This window comes from Seriola lalandi, unplaced genomic scaffold (genome assembly GCF_002814215.2).
Source record: "Seriola lalandi dorsalis isolate HSWRI2012SDOR001 ecotype SW California unplaced genomic scaffold, Sedor1 jcf7180002054259, whole genome shotgun sequence".
Classification (NCBI taxonomy): domain Eukaryota; kingdom Metazoa; phylum Chordata; class Actinopteri; order Carangiformes; family Carangidae; genus Seriola; species Seriola lalandi.
Window position 1 is genome coordinate 140,620 of NW_019524812.1, and position 21,087 is coordinate 161,706.

The 21,087-nt window shown below is 43.5% G+C and overlaps 1 protein-coding gene across 3 annotated transcripts in view; it reads right to left on the reverse strand.

Moving 5' to 3' along the window:
* cux1a (cut-like homeobox 1a) overlaps positions 1–21,087 on the reverse strand; it is a 56,313-nt gene that overhangs the window by 7,806 nt on the left and 27,420 nt on the right. The window contains exons 5-21 of one of the 3 annotated variants that reach the window (XM_023405005.2): positions 19,376–19,513; positions 17,455–17,578; positions 14,800–14,876; positions 14,188–14,254; positions 9,571–9,619; positions 7,675–7,779; positions 7,005–7,187; positions 6,856–6,914; positions 6,469–6,511; positions 6,169–6,265; positions 4,070–4,870; positions 3,217–3,300; positions 2,587–2,688; positions 1,901–2,454; positions 1,631–1,772; positions 640–927; positions 283–471 (exon numbers count right to left, since the gene is read on the reverse strand). In XM_023405005.2, the coding sequence (XP_023260773.1) occupies positions 283–471; positions 640–927; positions 1,631–1,772; positions 1,901–2,454; positions 2,587–2,688; positions 3,217–3,300; positions 4,070–4,870; positions 6,169–6,265; positions 6,469–6,511; positions 6,856–6,914; positions 7,005–7,187; positions 7,675–7,779; positions 9,571–9,619; positions 14,188–14,254; positions 14,800–14,876; positions 17,455–17,578; positions 19,376–19,513 (3,102 nt within the window). Of the gene's footprint in view, positions 1–282; positions 472–639; positions 928–1,630; positions 1,773–1,900; positions 2,455–2,586; positions 2,689–3,216; positions 3,301–4,069; positions 4,871–6,168; positions 6,266–6,468; positions 6,512–6,855; positions 6,915–7,004; positions 7,194–7,674; positions 7,780–9,570; positions 9,620–14,187; positions 14,255–14,799; positions 14,877–17,454; positions 17,579–19,375; positions 19,514–21,087 lie in introns of all 3 variants that reach the window. The other 2 variants (XM_023405004.2, XM_023405006.2) reach the window with 2 other exon arrangements.

Consider the following 21,087-nt stretch of genomic DNA (forward strand, 5'->3'; position numbering starts at 1 on the left):
GATGTCTGCAGTCCTGATTGGTACTGACATCACACCAAGATGACTGTGATCTGCACAACATGCTCTGCTGTCCTGCACAAAGGATACTGTGAGTGCAGATGTGCATGTGAAATTCCAAGGCTGCTGTTTGTCTTTTATTGTGAACGAATTTATAAAATAAATGCACGCTTAAGCAGATAACAAAAAGGTTTTTCTGTCAGTGTTTTGTTTATCATTTCTGTCAGCATGCTGCACCGTATGGGATATGCATTTATTTCTCCTCGTCGAGCTTCTACCACACACCTTTCTTCTCCAAGCGTTTCATGTCCATGAGTTTCTCCACACTGTGTGGGTCCTGAAGCCAGAGTTGCATGCGGACAAAGGGCTCCCTGCCCTTCAGGCTGAGCTTGTGCCAGGGTTTGGGCCTGGCCAGCAGGTCTGAGACAGAACCCTGAGTCAGACCCAGGATAGTCTCCCCAAACAGACGTTGGCCTGGTTAGGAGAGAAAGGGGAAATGAAATGGTCATTTCTGAGAACTGATTCAATGGCTGAATAATTCACCATTGGGCAAAGTAAGGGGGAAGGGAAATATCAACTAAACTGCACAGACAGCAACAAAACACAGCAGGCAAGGGTAAATATGACCCCTGTGTTTCTTACCAAGGTTATTATCAGTCAGCACCTCCTTAACCTTCTTAGTGATGGCATAAGTATCAAGCTCAGGAGACATTGCGACCATCTCCTGGATGCTGAGACCCGAGTGACCAGGTAGAGGCAGCGGGGTGCCAGGCTGAGACTCCCCACCTGAGGGATCCTCAGACGGAGGTTTGAGACTAGAGGAGTGTGAAGCGAGTGGATCCCCAGCGAGACCATTGACAGACTCTTCAGCTGAACTGAGGGGCGACTCTGGAGCGGGACTGCAGCTTGCTGATGTCTTGGGAGTACCCTCTGCTTGAGCAGAACAGACAGGGCGAGAAAGATCACACAGGTTAGGAGACGTGTTACTGTGTAAGAAAACAGTTTCATCTCCTCTTCCTGCTGCGTTTGGGAGGGACTTCAGTCATATTACATCAACTAATTTAATTCCTATTAAACAAACAGCAAAGGTGCTTAAGTTTTCAGTTTGAAGCTTTTTTGGCTTCCTCCTCCTATTCCTTCATCTCCCTGTCTCTGTCTGTGTGGTACTGCTGTGCAGCTCAGCAGGCTGGAAGAGAGCAGTCATGAGGAGCTGTCAGTGTACATTAGCTGCTGTTTACACCCCCAGAGAGAAAGAGAGAAAGAGAAACACGCACACGCACGCACACACACATACAGAGCTGCCATCTGGCGCTGCAACACTAACTTGTCTATGACATGACAAACCAGCAGCTTGCTGGCTGACACTGCCACAGCACTGGGGATGGGGGGATGGTGGGAGGAGAGGGGGGAGAATGGTGAGCGAGAGGGAGGGGAGGAGGAGGAGGACGAGGGGTGTGGGTGGGGTGAGTGACAGACTGACAGTAACAACTAGCCACTAGCTCTAATCAGGCTTTCAGAGTAATGCTCTAGCCCAAGGAGCCTGGTTGTGTGAATCCAGATACTGTGTCGTGTGTGTGAGTTGTGTGTGTGTGTCGTGTGTGTGTGTGTGTGTGTGTATGAGAGATTTGTTTACCTTGGTTCTGGGCTTGCTGGATGTGTGTGTTTTGCCCCTGGTCTCCATTGAGCCACGGTTGCATGCGGAGGTATGGCTCTCTGCTCCTCTGGTTCAACTTGTTCCACGGCTTGTGTCGAGACAGACTGTCACTCAATATTCCCTAAAACACACACCAGGAGAATGACTCAGACATGCTACCACTGTAGAGTAAAAACAGAGTCATAAAAACAGAGAAAGAGCAGATAAAGCACACACAGGCTTTTGTTTTCCCCACGCCCGCTCCCTCACCTCTTTGGAGTCCTCCTGGTTGTAGTTCTCCTCTCCTGTCTGGCTGGATATGTTCCTGCGGGTGTCTGTGTGCATGTTGCTCCACCACTGCTCTCTCCAGTAACCCACCCCCCCAGAGCTTCCAGAGCGGGCCGAACCCTCAGAGCCCCGACCCAGCCTGAGAGCTCCGTCAGCAGACATGTCAATCCCTGAAGAAGCCCTGCCCTCCCTCTTCATGCCGGAGCTGAAGTCCAGGACTGGAGATGGGGATGAGGGCGAGGACAAGAGGGAGCTGGGAGGCTTCTTGAGGGAGAGTGCCAGGGGGTTGTAAGGGGGTAGGGGGGCGGTGAGCGGAGAGTTCAGCAGGTCCCTCTGAGATAGTGATGCTGAGGAGGAGGAGGAAGATGAGGCTTTGAGGATGGGCTCCAGTGCAGCCTGCTGGGCCTCCATCTCTCTGCGAGCTTGCTCTAAGATGGAGCGGATGGCCTCATCTGATCCACTTCCCCCTCCACCTCCTAGTCCTCCTCCGCCCCCCCCTTTCAGTCCTGCATATGAGGGTTGAGCATGGGACAAGTCTGTTGAGGGAGGGGAGAAAAGGGCCGTCATGAGAGACTCAGACAAACGCACACAGCCACAATATATCATCCTCAATGCTTTGACTCCTCTGGAGATGAGAAAAAAAAAAAAAAAAAAAAACTACGACTCACCAGCTTTCTGCACCTGCAGCTCTCTTTTCGCCTGCTCCAGAATGGACTTGATGGCCTCATCTGAACCTGCCTCTGGGGTGCGGACGCGAGCAGTAATGTTACCTGGAAGGAGAGGAAGAGGGAATGGGAGGAGATGAAAAACCTTGTCAGATTAAAAAGCAGACAAAACAGACTACAGAGCAGGTAAGGAGAACAATAACGGAGATTATGAGGACATCGAATAATTACACCATAGCACAGCACAAATAACAACATTCCCACCACTGAGCTACAAGGCAACTACACTGGAGGGATTGTCATAATTTCTCTGGTCCCTTTGGAGCTCACACATGCACACGTGCTACAGGGTTCGTACTGTAAATGCTCCCCACAGAATAACAACTACCAATAAAATCCCTAAATACACATGCTGGCTTTTCCTCTGACGCAAGTCACTGGAACTGTGCGGTTACCTTCAAGGCACATTTATATCTGTATGCCTGCCCGCAAATTAATAAACGGCAACAAACACACACATACACACACACGCACGCACGCACGCGCGCACACACCATAGATAAAGTTCACCCCAACACAAACATGCCACACAGACAGAACGTGCTAGAATCTCTGTGTGTGAAGGGGACAGACCTGTGTGTGAAGCTGTATCGGAGAGGGCTCTCCGCTTCGGAGCATCCTGAAACACTCGGCTAAGCTGGGGCTGGCCTGAGCCCTCTGTTAAAAACAATATACCACACACTATGTTACAGCACTTGTGTGTTTTTTTTTTTTGTTTTTGTTATTTTTACTGCTAGACCAAATGGTACCCTATCATGCTCTGAAAATATATGGAATGTGTGAATACTTCCATCCAATGCATATTACACTACCTTAAATGCATTGATTTTTACCATCTGTGGCCCTGGTTGGAATACAACCTCTAACAGGAATATTAATCTACTACAAAGACTGACTAGTGAGGGATAAATTATTCAATAGTACGTATTAAACAGGGGCATATGAACTGTGGCCTATTTTTAACATGGACTGTGTCTTGGACTAGGTGGTAGACTGCTATTTATTTGTACCACTGAGACCACCTTCAATCAGAAATGTCCTGATGCGTTAACAAAAGCAGGCCTAGGCTAATCGAATCTGCCCGTAGTTAACAGTACCCCTGCCTTCCTCCTAGTTCCCACCGATCAATATTATTGACGTGTGAAAGGTTTCTGTATTGACCACAATGGCTAGGAGAGGCTCTTGGGATCAGTGCGTGACTAGGAACTCACTCAAAACACACAGGTGTGGCACAGGATGGGAGTCAGGAAAGAGAAAGAAAAATAAAAAGCTAGTCCATATTGACAAGCTAATCAATGGCTCTGTGCAGGGCTGTACATACACACACACACACACACACACACACACACACACACACACACACACACACACACACACACACACGCACACACACACGCATAGACACATTAAAGATACACAGACTCACCTCTCTGCCGTCCCTGGATGCTGCGCAGTGCAAGGATGTTCTGCTCATCAGCAAGGAACTGCCTCATCTTGTGGAAGGGCTCCTTCCCCCGGATGGTTAGCTTGTTCCACGGCTTTGGTCTGGCCAGAATCTCACTGACCGAACCCTGGGACAGTCCCAGCACATAGTGGCCAAACACACGCTGACCAATGTTGTGCTTGATCAGCTGCTCTTTCACCTGTCGGGCAATCTCTGCTGTGTCCATGTCCTCCCCGTCCAAAACACTCCCTGTGGTAGCGTCAGAGTGGCTGGGTGATGGGGATGGGGCGCTGCCAGCGGTGCTGCTCCCATTAACGGGAGCCATGTCTGGGCTGGCTGGAGGCGGCTGGGGGCTGCTGGCTGCCAGAGGAATGGCAGCAGACCCAGAGCCAGGGGTGGAGGTAGGGATGGAGCTGAGGGTTGGAGTGAAGGGGGTGAACAGTAGAGCCCCACTGGGGATTCCAGACGACTCCTGCAAGGCTTTGGAGTAGAAGGTCTGGAGCAGCTGCCGCTGGATCAGGGAGTTCAAAGCCATCTTACCACCCACCAGAGGGAACACAGGGGAGTAGAAATCCTGTCCAATGCCCGTAGGAGTGAAAGGGTGTGTTTCGCCGCTGCTGGTGGTGGTGGCAGTGTTGAGGGGGTCCGTATGAGTGCGAGACAGGGGGAGCTGGGAGGAGGAAGGAAGAGAGGGAGGGGGAGGAGGGGGCGAGGAAGAGGGATCGCTGGGCATGGTCTCCTCCTTCGTTGTGGACTCTTCTGTCCCTTTTCGCCCGGCTGACCCTACAAGAAAGGTCAAACACACCATGCATTATGGGGGAGTCAACAAAAAAGGGGTTCCAAAAAGAGAGAGAAATAAATAACAAAAGTTGAAAAGTTATCTGATTCATGTCTTTTCCAAATTAGTGAACTTTATTTTCCTTTTTTGCCAACCCCCCCAGACAAAGTGCCCATGCATTTGTGATTTCAACCTTTCTTGTAAGCCACAGCCTGGAAGAAAAAAAGGACAAACAAAACAATTGACACTGTGCCGCTTAGGCATGTTAGCTTGGCCCAGGGCTCAGTCTCTCTCTCTCTCTCGCAGGCAAAGTGGAAGTAACTGGACAGAGTAAAATTATGTCCTTAGATAGCCAATACACCATGTGAGTCCTCTTCCATGTTGCTGGAATGTGTTCCTAAACACTGATTTATTCCATTGTAGATGCAGAATCATAGTCTTTAGTTCACAAGAAATACATCCAGGAGAGAAATCAGAGCAATAAAACTTTTTTGAAAAACATTTTTTATGGCTGAACAGAAAAAAGATGCATGCACCAAAAACAGACACTGAACAGCTCTGTTGACTCTGAGTCAAGGCCTTATTTCACATCTTCCCTAAATTGTCAGACTGATTAAAATTTTACATTCACCAAAACAAATATAGACATATACTATATTTTCTCAAGCCTTGTAACTACTAGAATCCATCTTGATGATAAGTGCTGGGAGAAATATTATTCTAATGCATAACCATTGAGACTTAACATGATTAAGTAAGACAGTAAGCTCCCCTTACTGTGAATGTTAATCAATTCAAAGCTATTCAACTATTCAAGCCTAAAGCCATGACATTTCAAAACCATAAACACTGTTGCAGAGGGCAAGAGTCCTGATGTAGGGGGCATAGTATGGTGTCCTCATTTTTGTGTACTGCAACTTTGTTACTGTTCAGGTTGACCTCCTGCTGGGGTATTCAAAGACACCAGAGATACACCAGAGAGCAACAACATTTCTGTACCATGATGAAGTTTTGCATTTCTTTTGCATATAGAGGACCCAATGTCCCAAAAACATTCAGAAATGGTTAAGTATTCTCAGAGAAAAAGAATCTATACGCATACATATGGTATGTATGCACTACCCTACTACAGTTCTTTCATAGCCATCCCTGCACAGCCTTACCTGTAGCTGAGTCGTCATCTAAGGTCCCATGAATATTGGACTCAGCTTTCTTTCATTTCCATTGGTCTGAGTGTTGGTTTCGTGGAGACAGTGTTGATGAACCCAGCCCTTATTATTAACTTACATTTGGACAGACTTACCGCTGAGCTCAGTGTTGGCGATGCGCAGAGCGGCGCTCTCAGATTGAAGACTACGGTTCCTCTCCAGCAAGAGCACCTCCAGAGGTTTGGAGGAGTCCTGATCAAGAGGACAGGCGGAACGGAAATTAACATGATGTTTTACAAAATTACTCCGGCCTTCCCCTTCAAATGTTCGTTTTTAACAAATCTAATTGTACAATTTTGTCTTGACTTAGATACTAGTACTTTAACGATATGTTTAAGGTCCACTGCTGAATGACATTCATGTCTGTCCAGATTTTATTACTTTGTCACTTTTACCTGCACAGAGTCAGATGTTCCAAACTCCATAGACTTGAGGATACTGAGGAGATAGAAAAAAAATAAAAAAAAATTCTAAATGACCCCCAACAGAGACACATTTACTTTGTAGCATGCTAGCTTGTCTATTTCTGTCTCTTTAAGGACAAAGGATAGTGGGGCAGTGAGTGAGAGAGACACAAAGTACTGTGAAGCTACAGACATGCAAGCTTCACCTTCATAAGGGCACTCAATTGAGTTACACATCTTAAATGAAGACACGCATCTTGTTTAATATGGTTAAAGACATCAAACGCATGCAATAAATAGATCTGTGCTGGACAGAGAAACAGACCCACCCACCCACCTACCCACCCACCCACACAAGTGAGTGTGTGTGCTCCTCACCTCAGCTCCTTCTTCACCTCTTCATAGTCAGCTTGTTTCTGCAGTTTCTCCTCCAGTTCCTGTGGATTACAAAGAGTTGAAATGACATGAAAATGAATAAAATAATACAACGAATCCTTGGATCTTTATATGTCATGTACTGTTGGTACCTTGAGAATGGCAGTCTTGCTGCTGAGCTGCTGCTCCAGCTGTGTGATCTGGGAGCTGGTGGTCTCTCGGAGTTTGGTCAGGCTGGCCTGCAGTCTCTGGACGTCATCCACCAGCTGGGCGGTCTCCCTTTCTTTGGCCCTGAGCTCCGCCTCCAGACTTGAGTGGGATGCCACCTCTGCCGCCTGTTCCTTAAGGTCAAATAAGGACGGCAGTTTAATCTAATGAGCAAACTAAAACCTTACAGCTATTAAAGTATTCATAAAGCCACAATTAGATGTGATGAAAAGTCCCATATAATTAGTATTTCTAGGTCAGACAGAAGCTGCTGATTTTCAGCTTGCTCCTTTAGATCAATAATCAGACGGTCACAAGTTGATACTTTGGTGCGGAAGACAGTCTTTAAGTTTATTAAGTTTAGTCTGTTGTACAGTCCGATAAATCAGTTAATCAATACACCATCACTTATTGCCACCTTGGCAACTTTTTAAGTCAACAAATCAATGCATTATTGGTGACTCCGATGCCTGACCTCTATGACCAGTGACTTCAGTGATCCATAAATTGAAGCTTTCACCAGCCATACACCTCAGGCATTAAAACGGCTAAGCTGATCTTTAGCCTATCAATACCTCTTTGTCAGCCATCCAGTGAATCAGTGAAATGTGTTACCGTGTCGGGGTCGGCCTTGGCCGGGCTGCTGAGCTGCTGGGATTGGTTACTCAAGGACAGCTGCTCTCTGAGTGACTCCGCCTCTCTCTGAGCTGCTTCTGCTCGCTGGAAGGAAAAGGAGAAATGTTGAAGGAAAATCAACTCGTCGAGATTCTTACACTTTTTTTTTTGGTGTACACACATTTCTTTAACAATTTTCCACTAGCTCCAGAGGAAAACTGAAAACCTTTAATGCATGTAGATGGAGAGAGAATAGAGAGTGGTAAGACCCAGAAAGCAAAAGTCCTGTTAAGTCCTGTTAAAAGCAGCATGGTACCCCTAATGTAAATTATTTCTTATTGCAACTTAACGGTCTTTGGATGGTGTTTGGAGATAAGATTTTGGGCATTAAACAATAATAATTATCTCAACATTTTTCATCAAAGTATACAGCTGAATTCACTACACTGTACAAGCGATGGGCAAGTGGCAACAAAATACAATCAAATTAAAGGAATCCTTTCCAATACACCATCTTCTTCTACCAGTCAGTTGTGTCTCTGTATGAAAAGGAAGTTCATCCCCTTCCACTACAAACAAATACTGTATATACTACAGAGTGAAGGAGGGCTGAGAGAATGCAAAGTAGAAGTGTAGGATGAGGGCCAAGGGTGGATTTTTCCTTAATTGCAAATATGAAATTAGTCCTGAGAATTGAGATGATACCCGCTGCCTTGTATTTATGGCCAAACTGCCATGCTCCAGTTGGGAATCATCTGCAGCACTGGCCAACTTGCCATCATTAGGAGTTACAGGGAGCCGATTCCACAGTGTTCTTAATTGCAACCATATTGAGAGTTGTTATTGACTGGGTGGGAGTTGGACTGCTAGTCGCAAAAAGAAAAATCCTGTTTTCCATTTTCTCCTTATAAAAGCATATAAAAAGTCTGTGACTGAGCTGGAGGCCATGCTGTCATCCTCTGTAAACCTCAAATCAGAAGTGTGAATAGTGTGTGTGTGTGTGTGTTTGTGTGTGGCATTATAGTTGGAGCGCTAACCTTTAGGCTAATATTAACATTACATGCCTATGCTACCCCTTTAGCCACAAATCATACTCTTGGGCTAATAATGAAAGTTAACAACAATGACATTAACAGATACCACAGGAATATTTACAACACAAGGGCAGAGGGCGCACTGTGGGGCTTATTTCAGCTGCATGGGTTTAGTAGGTGTGTAATAAAGATGTAAAACAAATAGTAGCTTTCACAGTGATAAGCATGTCATTATTCGTTAATGTAAGACACATTTCACAGATTCTGAGCAGATAAGAATATTTGTATTTTCACAGGACAAAGATTAGGATGTTCTACGCTTTTCTTGTTGTCAAAAAATCCTATAAAAAAAAACAAACCAAAACCAACAGTGCGGTAGGCCGTTTCTCAATAAAACTTTCTCAGTCCCTCTCTGCCCCAAGCCTGTTTGTTCGTACTGAAGATGTAAATCTTGAAAAAAAAATAAAATAAAAAAAATTGGTGCTCTAGTGAATATCTACGGCAGCAGGACTCAAACAGCTGGGCACGTTCAACGTAATGAAGGAACATGTCACCCAGTGCAATAGCGTGACACATGAGGCGTTTATAATAATTTGGAAAACAGTGGAGCTCAGAGGAATAATAATAAATATAGTACAATAATAATAGTAGCGTATATTCATTGTTGGTTTTGAAAGAAAAACAGAATATCACCAGACTAGATCCTTTACATCATTCTATACAACATTTTTTTTACGATTTTAGTCAAAGCACTCAGTTGCTTTGTCTGTAGTTAAAGAATAAAACTCATGGAGCCTGGTGTGACGGATGATTTGGACGACGCTGTGTTAAAATGTACAGTAAGGATGTTGAGCAGCTTTACCTGATTGGCTCTTTCCAGGTCTGTCATCACCATCTCAATCTCATCGGCCCTGAGAGAGACATTTACTATTACTCCAGAGAAATGCACAACAGAGCATGTGACAGTGCTTTAAAGAGACTCGTTGAAATAGAGCTCACAAATAAAAACAAGGAATGGATAAATGGATAGATGATTCCCAGGAAGAAAAGTACACTCTGCACACAACACGTGTGTGCGAGATTGTTCAGAGAGCACACATTTAGAGAATGCCATTGCCGTGTCCATTAAGCTACTGTCTAAATTTCACCTTAATCCATTGATTGTGAACTCCATAACCCAAACAGCTTGTATGTGTGCGTGCATACATGTATTTAAGTGTGTGTGTGTGCGCCTATGTGTGTGGGTGTGCACATGTAAGCCCCTAAACCCAGGCCACACTAAAACAGAGGGATTACATTAATAGAGCTCTAAGTCCTAATACAGCAGACTAATCTGCTATGAAGCTGTGTGATTGTGTCTGACTAATGGTCTGGATGGTGGCCATGGTTCACTTCTCACTTGCTAGAGGTCAGACAGCAGGAATACATCCCCATAATACCACCTCTCATTGGACTTTGGAAAAATAACTTTTAATAACTCTTTTTCATGAGTGATGTGAACACCTATCGCTTTTCTGCAAACAATGACAGAGATGTGGAAGAAACATTGGGAACAAGCAAAACAACACAGAATTCACACACAATGAATATTAATATTTTTGTGTTAAATTTTCACACCATGAACTGTTGAATTGTCTGAATATGATTACCCTGTGTGTGTGTCTGTGTGTGTGTGTGTGTGTGTGTGTGTGTGTGTGTACGCACTCCGAGATAAATTATGAATGCATTTCTCCGTATGAGGAAGTTACAATAATCGAATGCATGAAAATACTGACAAAATTTCAAGGCTGGTCTTCAGTGCAGTGCTAAAGAGGCAGCGTGTATGCATGCATGTTTATCTAAGACATTACTCACTGATAATACATGGGCGGCATCGAGTGCAAAGATGTGAGCACATATGTGCACTGCTTCGTGCATTAAGACCTTTTGATTTCACTGCAATCTTTTGATAGTGAACCCAATAACCCACGCAGCTTTTGTGTTTGTGTGTCACAGTATGAGAAACAGTGTTATGTCCCATAGGCTTGAGTACTACTGATTTGAATGTGTTTAACAAAACAGACACAGTTGATATTAGGTCAACGTTGTGCCACAGGCAATGCAGCAAAAAGAATCAGATGTGGGTGGGAGAGCTTTTCACTCTCCGCTTTTATTCTTTCCCTAACAGTTAAAAGGATCTAGTATGCATTTAAGCAACGTAATAGTACACTACTTCACCAGCTTTTATCCTGTCTTAAGCTATATTGTGCCGGACCCACGTGCACGCTCAATTGTGCTCCTGCACACACAAATGTAAGGTCAGTGAGCCAACAAGCCAGAAAAGCTTGTAATGGAGAGCGTTTATGGGTAGTAATGCAACCCAAATACACCACCGCTCCTGCTCCAAATGTGATCATTTAATCAAAGTACAGATGCACAAAGTCTTCTTAAATAACCTTTGGATTTGGCTGTATTTGGGAATTATAAAGGCAAAGCTAGAGGCTGAGCTAGAGGCTGAGGGCCAAAGCAGATCACAGGGAAGGGATTTTCTGCATATCCTGATACAGTCAGTCAGTCGCTGGGCAGGGCAGGAACTGTCCATGGTTAGCCAATGCACCCAGTGGAATTAATTCATCAAACCCAGAACAGTAAAGGGAGGATCCTTCGTAATGATGAAGCCTGATTTTATGCCACCAAAAGTTATCTACAAAGCTCTATGCAGCAACCACAGGGAGGAGCTATAGAGCAGATGCACAGCTGCACTGGAAAGACACATACATGCACACAAACAACACACACTCGCACACACTTACACACACTCTTTTGTACCATGAAAGCCAATGGGTGCACCCAGTGACATCAGTGAGTACTGTAGGACTTCTGAAACAAGCCCAGAGCCTCTAAGCTCCTACTGTACTTCCTCCATCTCAGACAGGCCTTTTCATCTCTTATCATCTTCTCTCTCTTGCTCCTCACTCAACTGCTTTTCTCTTCCACCCTCTGCCTGCCTCTATCCTTTCCCCTCAACCCGTTCCCTTCCCATTGCCCTCCACTTTCTCTCCTTTCATCTTTTTTTCCCTCCACCTCCCCTTTCTCATCTTTTGCCCTCTCTTCCTCGGCCTCTGTCCTCGGTGCCAGCAGGATATTCCCCTGATTTAGATTTTCATTTCCCTCCTCTATCACACTCTTATCCCCTCTTCCTCGCTGTAGCCTCCAGCCCCTGGCTCACTTTTTGCCCTCTAGCTTTCATCATTCCATTCCTTTTCTTTCCTTGGCTTTCTCCACATTGCGTTTTCACAGCGTGTTACCTTGGGGATTTCAAGGAGGCTTAAAAAGAAGCTAACTGTGAGAGTGTGTCTCTGTGTGTGTGTGTGTGTGTGTGTGTGTGTGTGTGTGTGTGTGTGTGTGTGTGTGTGTATGTTGTTCGCCATTTTGTGTTTGTGTGTGCTTGAGATGGACACAAGAAAGAAAAGCCTATTGACTGCTGCCTAATTATCAGCAATTAAATGGTTTTCCCAAAATGGTATCAAGCGTTTATACACAGATAAAGCTGCACACAAACACTAAGAGGTGCAGGCACACACGGACACACATACACAGCATCCTGTGGGGCTGGGGATCAATATATCATTAATCTTTAACAGGGACTAAACGGGTAAAACGTGGCCAGCCAGACCCTCACAGCGCCAGCACAGAGAGGGGGCTACGCTACATCTGCAGGCCCGCCTCCCGCTGAAGCTCACACACTCCGGGCACTGCTACATCGACCAAATTCTCAGAGAGTGTGTGTACGTCCGACCGCGTGTGTGTGCGTGCGTGTGTGTATTTTAAAAGGCAGATTACCCAAATGCAGCAAGAGGATGGGGGATTTGTCACGCAATGTCCTCCTTAGTGGAAAGTTTAGAGCAAGTGAGTGTGTGTGCGTATGTCTGTGTTTGTGTGAAAAAGTGCATGATATGGATGCCATTTGTATTTTGCAGAGCCAAAATATATGCAGTCAAGGGGTTAAAAGTTGTGTTCAGCCAAACACTGGCGATTTGCTCAGCCAAGCAGTAAACGGGGGAAGGACTCCAAGGACTGGGAGGGTGCAGGGTTAGAGAGGGTTTGTGTGTGCTTTAAAGCGTTGCATTAAAATTTCAGATCACAGCACGCCACATAGTCAAGGACCCTGACTGCCTCAGGCTCACGAGTGAGCGAATGAGTGTGTGTGTGTATTTGTATGTGTGTGTGTGTGTGGTGAGCGCGTGTGTGAGCGTGTGTGTGGATGTGGGCGGGCATGTGTTTATTAGCTTCTGTAAGCAAATGGGGCCTACTATATGTGTCTTTTCAAAATGTGTTTTCTTCTGACATAAAAGGAAGAGACAAGGACAGAAAAAGGAAGAAGGAAGTGTAAAGAAATGAGAGAAAGAAGAGGAGCAGTGCAATATAGTCGTGAGGAAAGAAAATAAACAGGCAGGGGGGGGCCCCCTCTGATAGACCATGAAACCTATTGATTACATCCATTACACTGCATGTAATATCTTCCTGTGGCCTTTCCTCTTACACTCACAAACGCACAATGCAGGAGATAAACGATAAAGCGGGGGAGCGAGGGAGGTAGAAGAGGGGAAAAAAGTGTTGTGAGGATGAGAGAAGAGGGATTGATCTGTTTTTAACAGCCAATCAATTTAACAACTCTGTTAATGGAGAGACGGTGAGTTTGGGACATGGTAAATGGGGTAGAGGAGAACCTTAAAAGCCAAGTTGATACTCTGTCCTACTTTGTGTATAGGGGGCGTGCAGGATGCCCTTGACCATCTTGGATTTAAGAGTTCACATTTCAAGGAAAGAGAAATCTTTCCTTGAAATGTTTTTGAGGTACACAGATTACCAATAAAACACCAAAGAAACGCTTTGTTTTTCTTTTCAGAATCTGAAACTTTCTGAATGTGGTTCGGACGCTCGAGTAGTTCCGGTTCCCGTCACTCTACCCTGAGGGAATGAGGAGTGTGAATGTCATAAAGTGCCACTTCACAGTGTGGAGTGCTGACATGGAAAAGCTTCTGTTCTCATCCTCACCACTACTATAAGATCAATAATGATAGATACCCATGGCTCAAGTAATTGAAGCTACCTTATCTAACAGGTCCTGTTAGAAGCCTTTATAGCTTTAAGTCTGAGATCTCAAAGTGACCCTCGGTCGCCTCCCCTCTCTATCGTGACCCTGATGAATCACAGAGAGCTACAACACACACACACAAAAAAAAAAAAATCTCTATTTTGGTTTGCTGTGGCTGCAGAATGCATTACAATCCCTGTCAGTATTTACAGTGCGTGGGTAATGCTGGGATTTGGAGGCTGTTGAGCGTTGTGGGATACAATCCAGCTGTTAGGGAGAGAAGGGGGAGTTTCCAGGCAAGGATATTCACTAAACAGGATGATTATGTCAGGAACAGACTATGGAGGAGCCAGAGGGGAAAAGTCACCCACAAACACACACATAGATCAGCAACACACATACTTTGCTGTGGATTCCTCGTCATACTTTGTCTTCAAATCAAATAGCTCGGCCTGAGTTGTTTCAAGTGCTGTAAAAGACGGGAAAAGAGTTAGTTGTGACAAGTTAGAATTCAAAAGAAGAACCTTGAATGCTGTGTAATATCTAAGTATGAACAATATTTTTAGATGGTCCAAAAAATACTCAATCAGCTTCTTACAATGAGCTGCACTCCTACGCGAACACACAATTTTCCGACAAAGTTACAGTAGTTTTGCTTATTTCACACGACAGACTTCTATTTGTGTTTTTGCCTGTGTTTTTCTCACAGGATTAAAGTGATAGTTATGGAGTTATTTATTTATGTTGGCCACTGTCAATCTGATCAAACCACACCCATTTATACTAGATGAAGCAGATTAGGCTTTTGAGTGTTGAACTTAATAAATAATCATTAGGGATGTTATTTCCAAACTTAAGCCATGAATGAACATTTAATGAGGAATACTTGAAATCTGAAACAATTTTTAAGAGGCTTTAAAGCCCGCACCACTTAATTTTCAGTGGTAAAGCTGCCATTTTATTCGAGCTGGTTAAAACAGTACCCAGGTCTGTAAAGACTGAGTATGCTGGTACCTGTCTGTAGGGACTGGGCCTTGTGTTCAGCGTCTTCCAACCTTGAGGACATGGAGTCCTGGCTCTCCTGGAGTTTCCTACAGAGGCAGACAGAAGGTGAGAAAAAGAGAGCAGGGAGCAGAAAGTCACAGTTAAGAGATACTGAGTCAGTAAATCCTGGGTTCACACTTTGTGGCAACTGCAACTATTCTCTATTTTCCCACCATTTCTGAAGTGTTTTCCCCACTAAAATCCTCCCAACACAACCCACTCCTCATTAAGCAGCCCTATTAGGCAGGAATGTCTGGCCACTGGGGCACACACACACTGCAGCCAGGGGGAGAGAGAGAGAGAGAGAGAGAGAGACAGAGAGAGAGAGAGACAGAGAGAGAGAGAGAGAAGGAGGGGGAGAGAGAGAGTTGAGTAGAGAGGGGGGAGGAGGTGACAGAAACCACAAGGATAAAATAGATTCATTCTTAGCATATAAAAAGTTGGGCTCTGCTGAGAAATTACCACTGCGTGTAAAAACATCAATAATCTAGCACAAAGACGGTCTTTATGGCCCTCTTTGATGCCCCACTTCTCCACCAATCTCTCTCTCCTGTCATCTCTATTTTTCTGCCCTCTACTTCATCCTTTCATCTCTCTCTCTCTCTTTCTCTTTCTCTCTCTCCCTCCTTCCCTCACTCCTTGCAGGGTAAAATGCATCAAAGGTGCCATCCATTTACTGCCCCTCTCAGACACAGGAAGTCAACTCTCTGCAAACAGGAAGGGGCCTATAAAACACTGACGTACAGGAAATACAGTTGGACAATTGATCTTCTACTGTACGTCTGAAAGGGGCAATGAGCTTTAACGCAGCTTCACACAGCAAACACGATGACTGACATGAGGGAAAGTAAGAGGTCTGTAATGTGCATTTAATATACATAATCACCTTAAAATGGGCCAGAGAATTAGCAAAACCATCACTGACAGCAAGTTATTCTCAAGCGTTTTAATGACCGTTATCAGCAAACTGTTTGTTTCATTACATGATTTGTACTTTGGAAGCGGTGGTGCAAATAGAAGCATGTTAACTAAACGAATGACAATTTTTACTGAGAAATTCAGAGACAAACATGTCAAACAGACATCCCATCCAAACAAGCAAAGTTGCAATATTCAAAATATTTCTAAATGATCAATCATCAATGATGAAATGAAAAAATATTTTCCAGTTTACCTTTTTAACTTTTTTCTTTTGAAAGGACGTACCATCTTTTTTTTGTTTTGAAAAATGTGTCTCTATCATTTAGGATTACATCTGAAATCTGTACCTGTTTTGAGTTAATATATCATTGTTATAGCTGCATGGTGTGACACTAAAACCTGCACATTAACATGGTTGGAGATACTCTCCATGCTGTGCTGTTGCTATGTACTGAATTTGATCTGCTTCAGGGACTATGGGTTGACTATTGGTTGAAAGGTTTTGGTCGTGTTTCTTCCTCTCCAAGTTACATCTGAGTTATTACATGTCAATCAGCATTTAACTCCTGCCTACCCACAGTAAAAATATGCTGCCACTTCAAGCCCCGAGGGTGCACCAGCTAATCACATGAGTGCTCATCATTTGGACTCTATTCATCCCTTTAATTCAAAATAGGAGCACATAGTTAACAGTGATTACTACATTTAAGATTGACAGGTCAATTCTACACCTGCACTTAAAAAACAAACTGAATGTGGCTTCACATGATGACCTGGCCACCTTCATATTAATCTGGATTAAGTGAGCAATGTAGGAGGAAAGGCGCCAATGTCTGTTGTAAAGTGGAACTATATTATGGCTGCCTGCATCTTAGGCAATTAGTTTAATTGTCTTTATGTTGAATGGGCTCCTTGCTGGGAATGGACAGTATCAGAGTGACTCTTGGGGCATTCTAGCCTTTGTAAGAGTTAATACATTGTTTCAGTAGTCAGAAAAGTTCTTTTCATATTCCTAAAATATCTCATAGCAGTTTTGAGTTGATTTATTACTGCCACAGACTTCCTGTGTATCAGAAAATCACACACTTCAAAATGCCAATGAAATGGGCTTGAAAAGGAAGTAACCTAGTAAATCAAAGTAAACTTCTTTGTATCAAAATAAAGTGACACCTAAGCATAATTTTTGTCATTATATATGTGTGGTGGGTTTCTTTCAGTTGCTGCATATTTACAGACACAGTAGATTTCTGTGGCAGCAATTATTCCGAACAAAAGGGCTGAAATATATCGTGGTAAAGACAGAAAATAAGAGTCTGAGGTGTTGATTCCCATCAAGGCAAGAATGGCAAGCACCCACATGACAAAAATGCTGGCATTGTCTTTTATGTAGGTTATTTTTCATTCCTGCATTCATCTGCAAAAGGAAGGCAACGTCTGAGAAAAAGCAAGAATTTGTTGATTAAACTGATAACTATGAGAAAAACTCTAAGGACTATTAGCTAAGAAGAAATTATTAAAGCGTGAATAGCTCTGCTAAATAAAGACAGAAATCTTAAACCTATCATTCAGAGATTAGAATCATAGCAGTTATGCCTGAGGGCAAAATGACCCAAAGGTTTAAAATGGCAAAATAATGCAGAGGTTATTACTTGAAACACAGCTGCAGTAGTGCACACACAAATTCACACAGGGGCACAGTTATACCTCTCCTTCTCTGCATAGTCGTTGTGTAGCTGGAGCTGCTTCTCTTGGGCCAGGTTCTCAGCTTGATTCTTCAGGGACTGCTCGTACTCACGGATCTTCTCCTTCAAGGCCTTAATGGTCACCTCTAAAGGAGGGTAACAACAGAACGATTGTTGAGAGACGAGGAGGGAAGAGTTCAAATACTGGCAATTTGCAAAAATATATAGAGAACACACTATAGGGGTTTCCTAGATGTGATAGATGGCAGTGATGACGATAATGCTTTTGACGGGGGAGTTGACCTTTACTTAAGGAACAGCGTTTCATATCCTGCATTCTTCCTCTGTCAGCACAGACCAAGGCCTTGGCCCCTGTGGCTCCTGCCTAATCTTTACATCCATGACTGGTATAGAATATTCACCATTCACCAACTGTAGATATGCTGTATTCATTAGGACTGCATTAGTGCTGAAACCCCATAACTTGCTGACGGCTGAGCTCTGTATGGGGCAGCCTGAAATAAATCTAACACATAACTGGGGTAATAAATAGGCCTCTGTGTGTGTGTGTGTGTGTGTGTGTGTGTGTGTGTGTGTGTGTGCGTGTTTCTCAGAGAAAGATATAAGTGAGTGAGACAATGATAAAGAGCATTGCTGCTTGCTGCCTTTGACTGAGGGCTCTTAGCACTTTGTGTGCGCGCGTGTGTGTGTGTGTGTGTGTGTGATTTAAACTCCAGTCTCACTGCTCTGACACATAATCAATAGAGGAGAGTCCCCTCAGAGCCCTCTTACCCCTTAACTGCTTAACTGAACTTTAAACATTTAGGTTGCGGGGATCAATGGCCCCTGCACTCTTTGTATGTGTGTGTGTGTGTGTGTGTGCATGTGCAAGTGTGCGGGCGGGTCCGTGTGTGTGTTTAACAGAAGTGGGAGTTCCACAGTGTGTTTTGGGGTTTAAATATCCCCCATCTATTGAGGCGGGAAGGAGGGATAAAGGATGAGGGAACAGGAAAATCAATGGCAGAATGGAACCCTGCCGCTATCGAGCTGTTCCAATTAACTCTCACTGAGGAAAGGGGGATTCCAAAACATTCCCCACTCGCTCACTCACTCCTCCTTTTCGACTGAAATTACACCACTTTTATTACTGCTTCTCACTCATCTCTCTGCCTTTGTCAGTTTTTCCATCTTTCTTTACCCTGAGGTAGCCTGTCGTTTTTTATTCATGAAACTGTGCTTCATGTTTTTTTCCCTGAAAACCTATTTGAAAATGTAAAACCTTGTACATTTTTTGTTTTTTAAAAATTCATAAGGCATTAAAATATGTTCAAATATGGCTTTTCCCTTTGAAAAGGGCTTTAAATATGTTTCTTTGACCTTACATTTTAACTTAGAAGTTGTCCACATATTATTGACATGCAGACAAAACTGTGACATTGCACTTCAAGTACACCTGCAAAACTGGGGCAAATGATTACTTGTCTCAGTTTTACACAAAAAGGATTTTGCTGCATTTTCACACAAACTTTTTAAATGTTCACATTTGTCACACTGTCATCTACTTTTTGCTACAACCATCATCATCATTTTTCGTAGACAAAATATTTCAAAATGACAGGTAGTTGTCAACCAAAACTGAATATTAAGTTCAAGCTCAGACTTAGCTAAATTCTTCATTTTATACTTGCACACATCCATCCAGCCATTTCACTTTCACTCCAGGTCACTCTGTATGAATTCTCTCATTGTTTACCACCATAGTTTTTGTTTTGGTCACATGGCTGTGACTGGTCATAATGGTAGGAGAGATACCACATATGAGACTGAAATACTGAAACTTTGATATGTGATTATCTATGATTAAATGTGTGGCCTACATCCATGCCCTTCTCAAAGTCAATAAGCTCCCAAAATGTGTGCGTCTGCATGTGTCCCTCTCTAACCTTGGTTTTTGACCTCTGCAAACTCTTTGTTGTAGTCCTCCAGTGTCTCTCGAAGTTTGGTGTTCTCTGTCTCAATGTCGTGCATCCTCTGGAGCTTCAGCTGCAGCTGCTGAGCCAGCTCCAACACAGGTACAGGATCTGGCAGAGACAACACACACCACGTTACCACAGCGAAGAGCAGATTAGACAAACAAAGGCTGCAAAGTGGCATAGTGAGCTAGGAATAACTACATTCAAGGCCCTGGGAGAACGAGCGTTTGCCCTGGTGAAGTGTCCTTGAGCAAGGCAATGAAGCAAGCTGTTAGAGAAACAGCTCCAGGAGAACTGTTCTGGAGCTGACCCTGACCTTTGATCTCCCTGTGGAGAATTACTGGTTACTGCTAGTACCAAAAAATATCACAATTACGAGCTTTATTATGATAACGTGAGTTATATGTACTGTAACTGAAGCATTTGATATATTATTAACTCACACTGGATTATCACAGATTAATCATCAAAGGGATCTGTGTGTGTATATCTTAAGAAACGGTTGTGCAGTAAATTCAACAACAAACATTTCATAAGATGCATTTTTATGTTTATATATTTATATTTCCACCCATATTTTTCTTAATTCAGGTTCAATATGTTTTGTGTGTCTTTTCATTCATGGCTATTAATTGTAATAATTTTTTCCAGTTAGGTTTATTGTTCAAAAATGCCTGTAGTCTTGTATTTACCATACTGTCACCTTTGATAAGAAAATTTTGTGTTCAACTTGAATATATCCTGACATGTATTAATCATGAGCCAAATTTGAAAATTGGCAAACATGTTGTTATTGGATTTGAATTAGTCTCAAATATTGATATCAACCTAAAAAAAATATCCAGTATCGGTCAAGCTCTACTGTAGATACTTAGAAAAACTTTGTGCACTTCAGTGATTAGAAAGAGAAGAACAGAGATTTTATTTGTTTAAAACACACACAGCACTGAAAGGTCATGGATTGTTTTCACATTCTCTATCAACAAAACTGTATCCATAAAGGCAACTGAATGACACACTATCAGACTTTTTATCAACAGAGACTATTGTTGGGTTATGAGATAAACTTTGGTTTTGTACGTGGATAAAGAAACTAATGCGTCAACTGCTGACACAGCAAGAGAATTGGATAAGTGATACCAAAAGAGAGACAGAGACAGTTACATAGATGAGACACATTAACAACAGAGCTTACTGGGCTATGATCAGTTAAAGTGTTTTCTATGATTCCGCTTGAAAGCAAGAAAAAAGAGAAACATGAGAGCAGACAGATGGACAAAGTGAAGCCGTAAAACAGGCAATGCAAAAGGTAAATAAGAGATTAAAGAACCAGAGACAGAAGGAAGAAAGACAACTTTCTGGAGGCATTTTACCAACATCTCTGTGAACACACAGCAGGGTTAACTGTCAGTGTGATGAAGAGAGCCCTGTCAGTCAGGCCAATCACATCTGATTGGTGCTCATGGGTGGCAGACTGGTGACAGGCAGCCAAGAGACGCAGGCGATGCTCATCAGCATGCCAGCTAAAAGAGCAGTTTCTGTGTGTGTGTGTGTTTATGTGTGTGTGTTGTACAGATAAGAGGAACTGACAGCTTACAGCTGGGGGTAAGGGCTGTGTGTGTGTATGTGTGTGTGTGTGTGTGTGTGTGTGTGTGTGTGTGTGTGTGTGTGTGTGTGTGTGT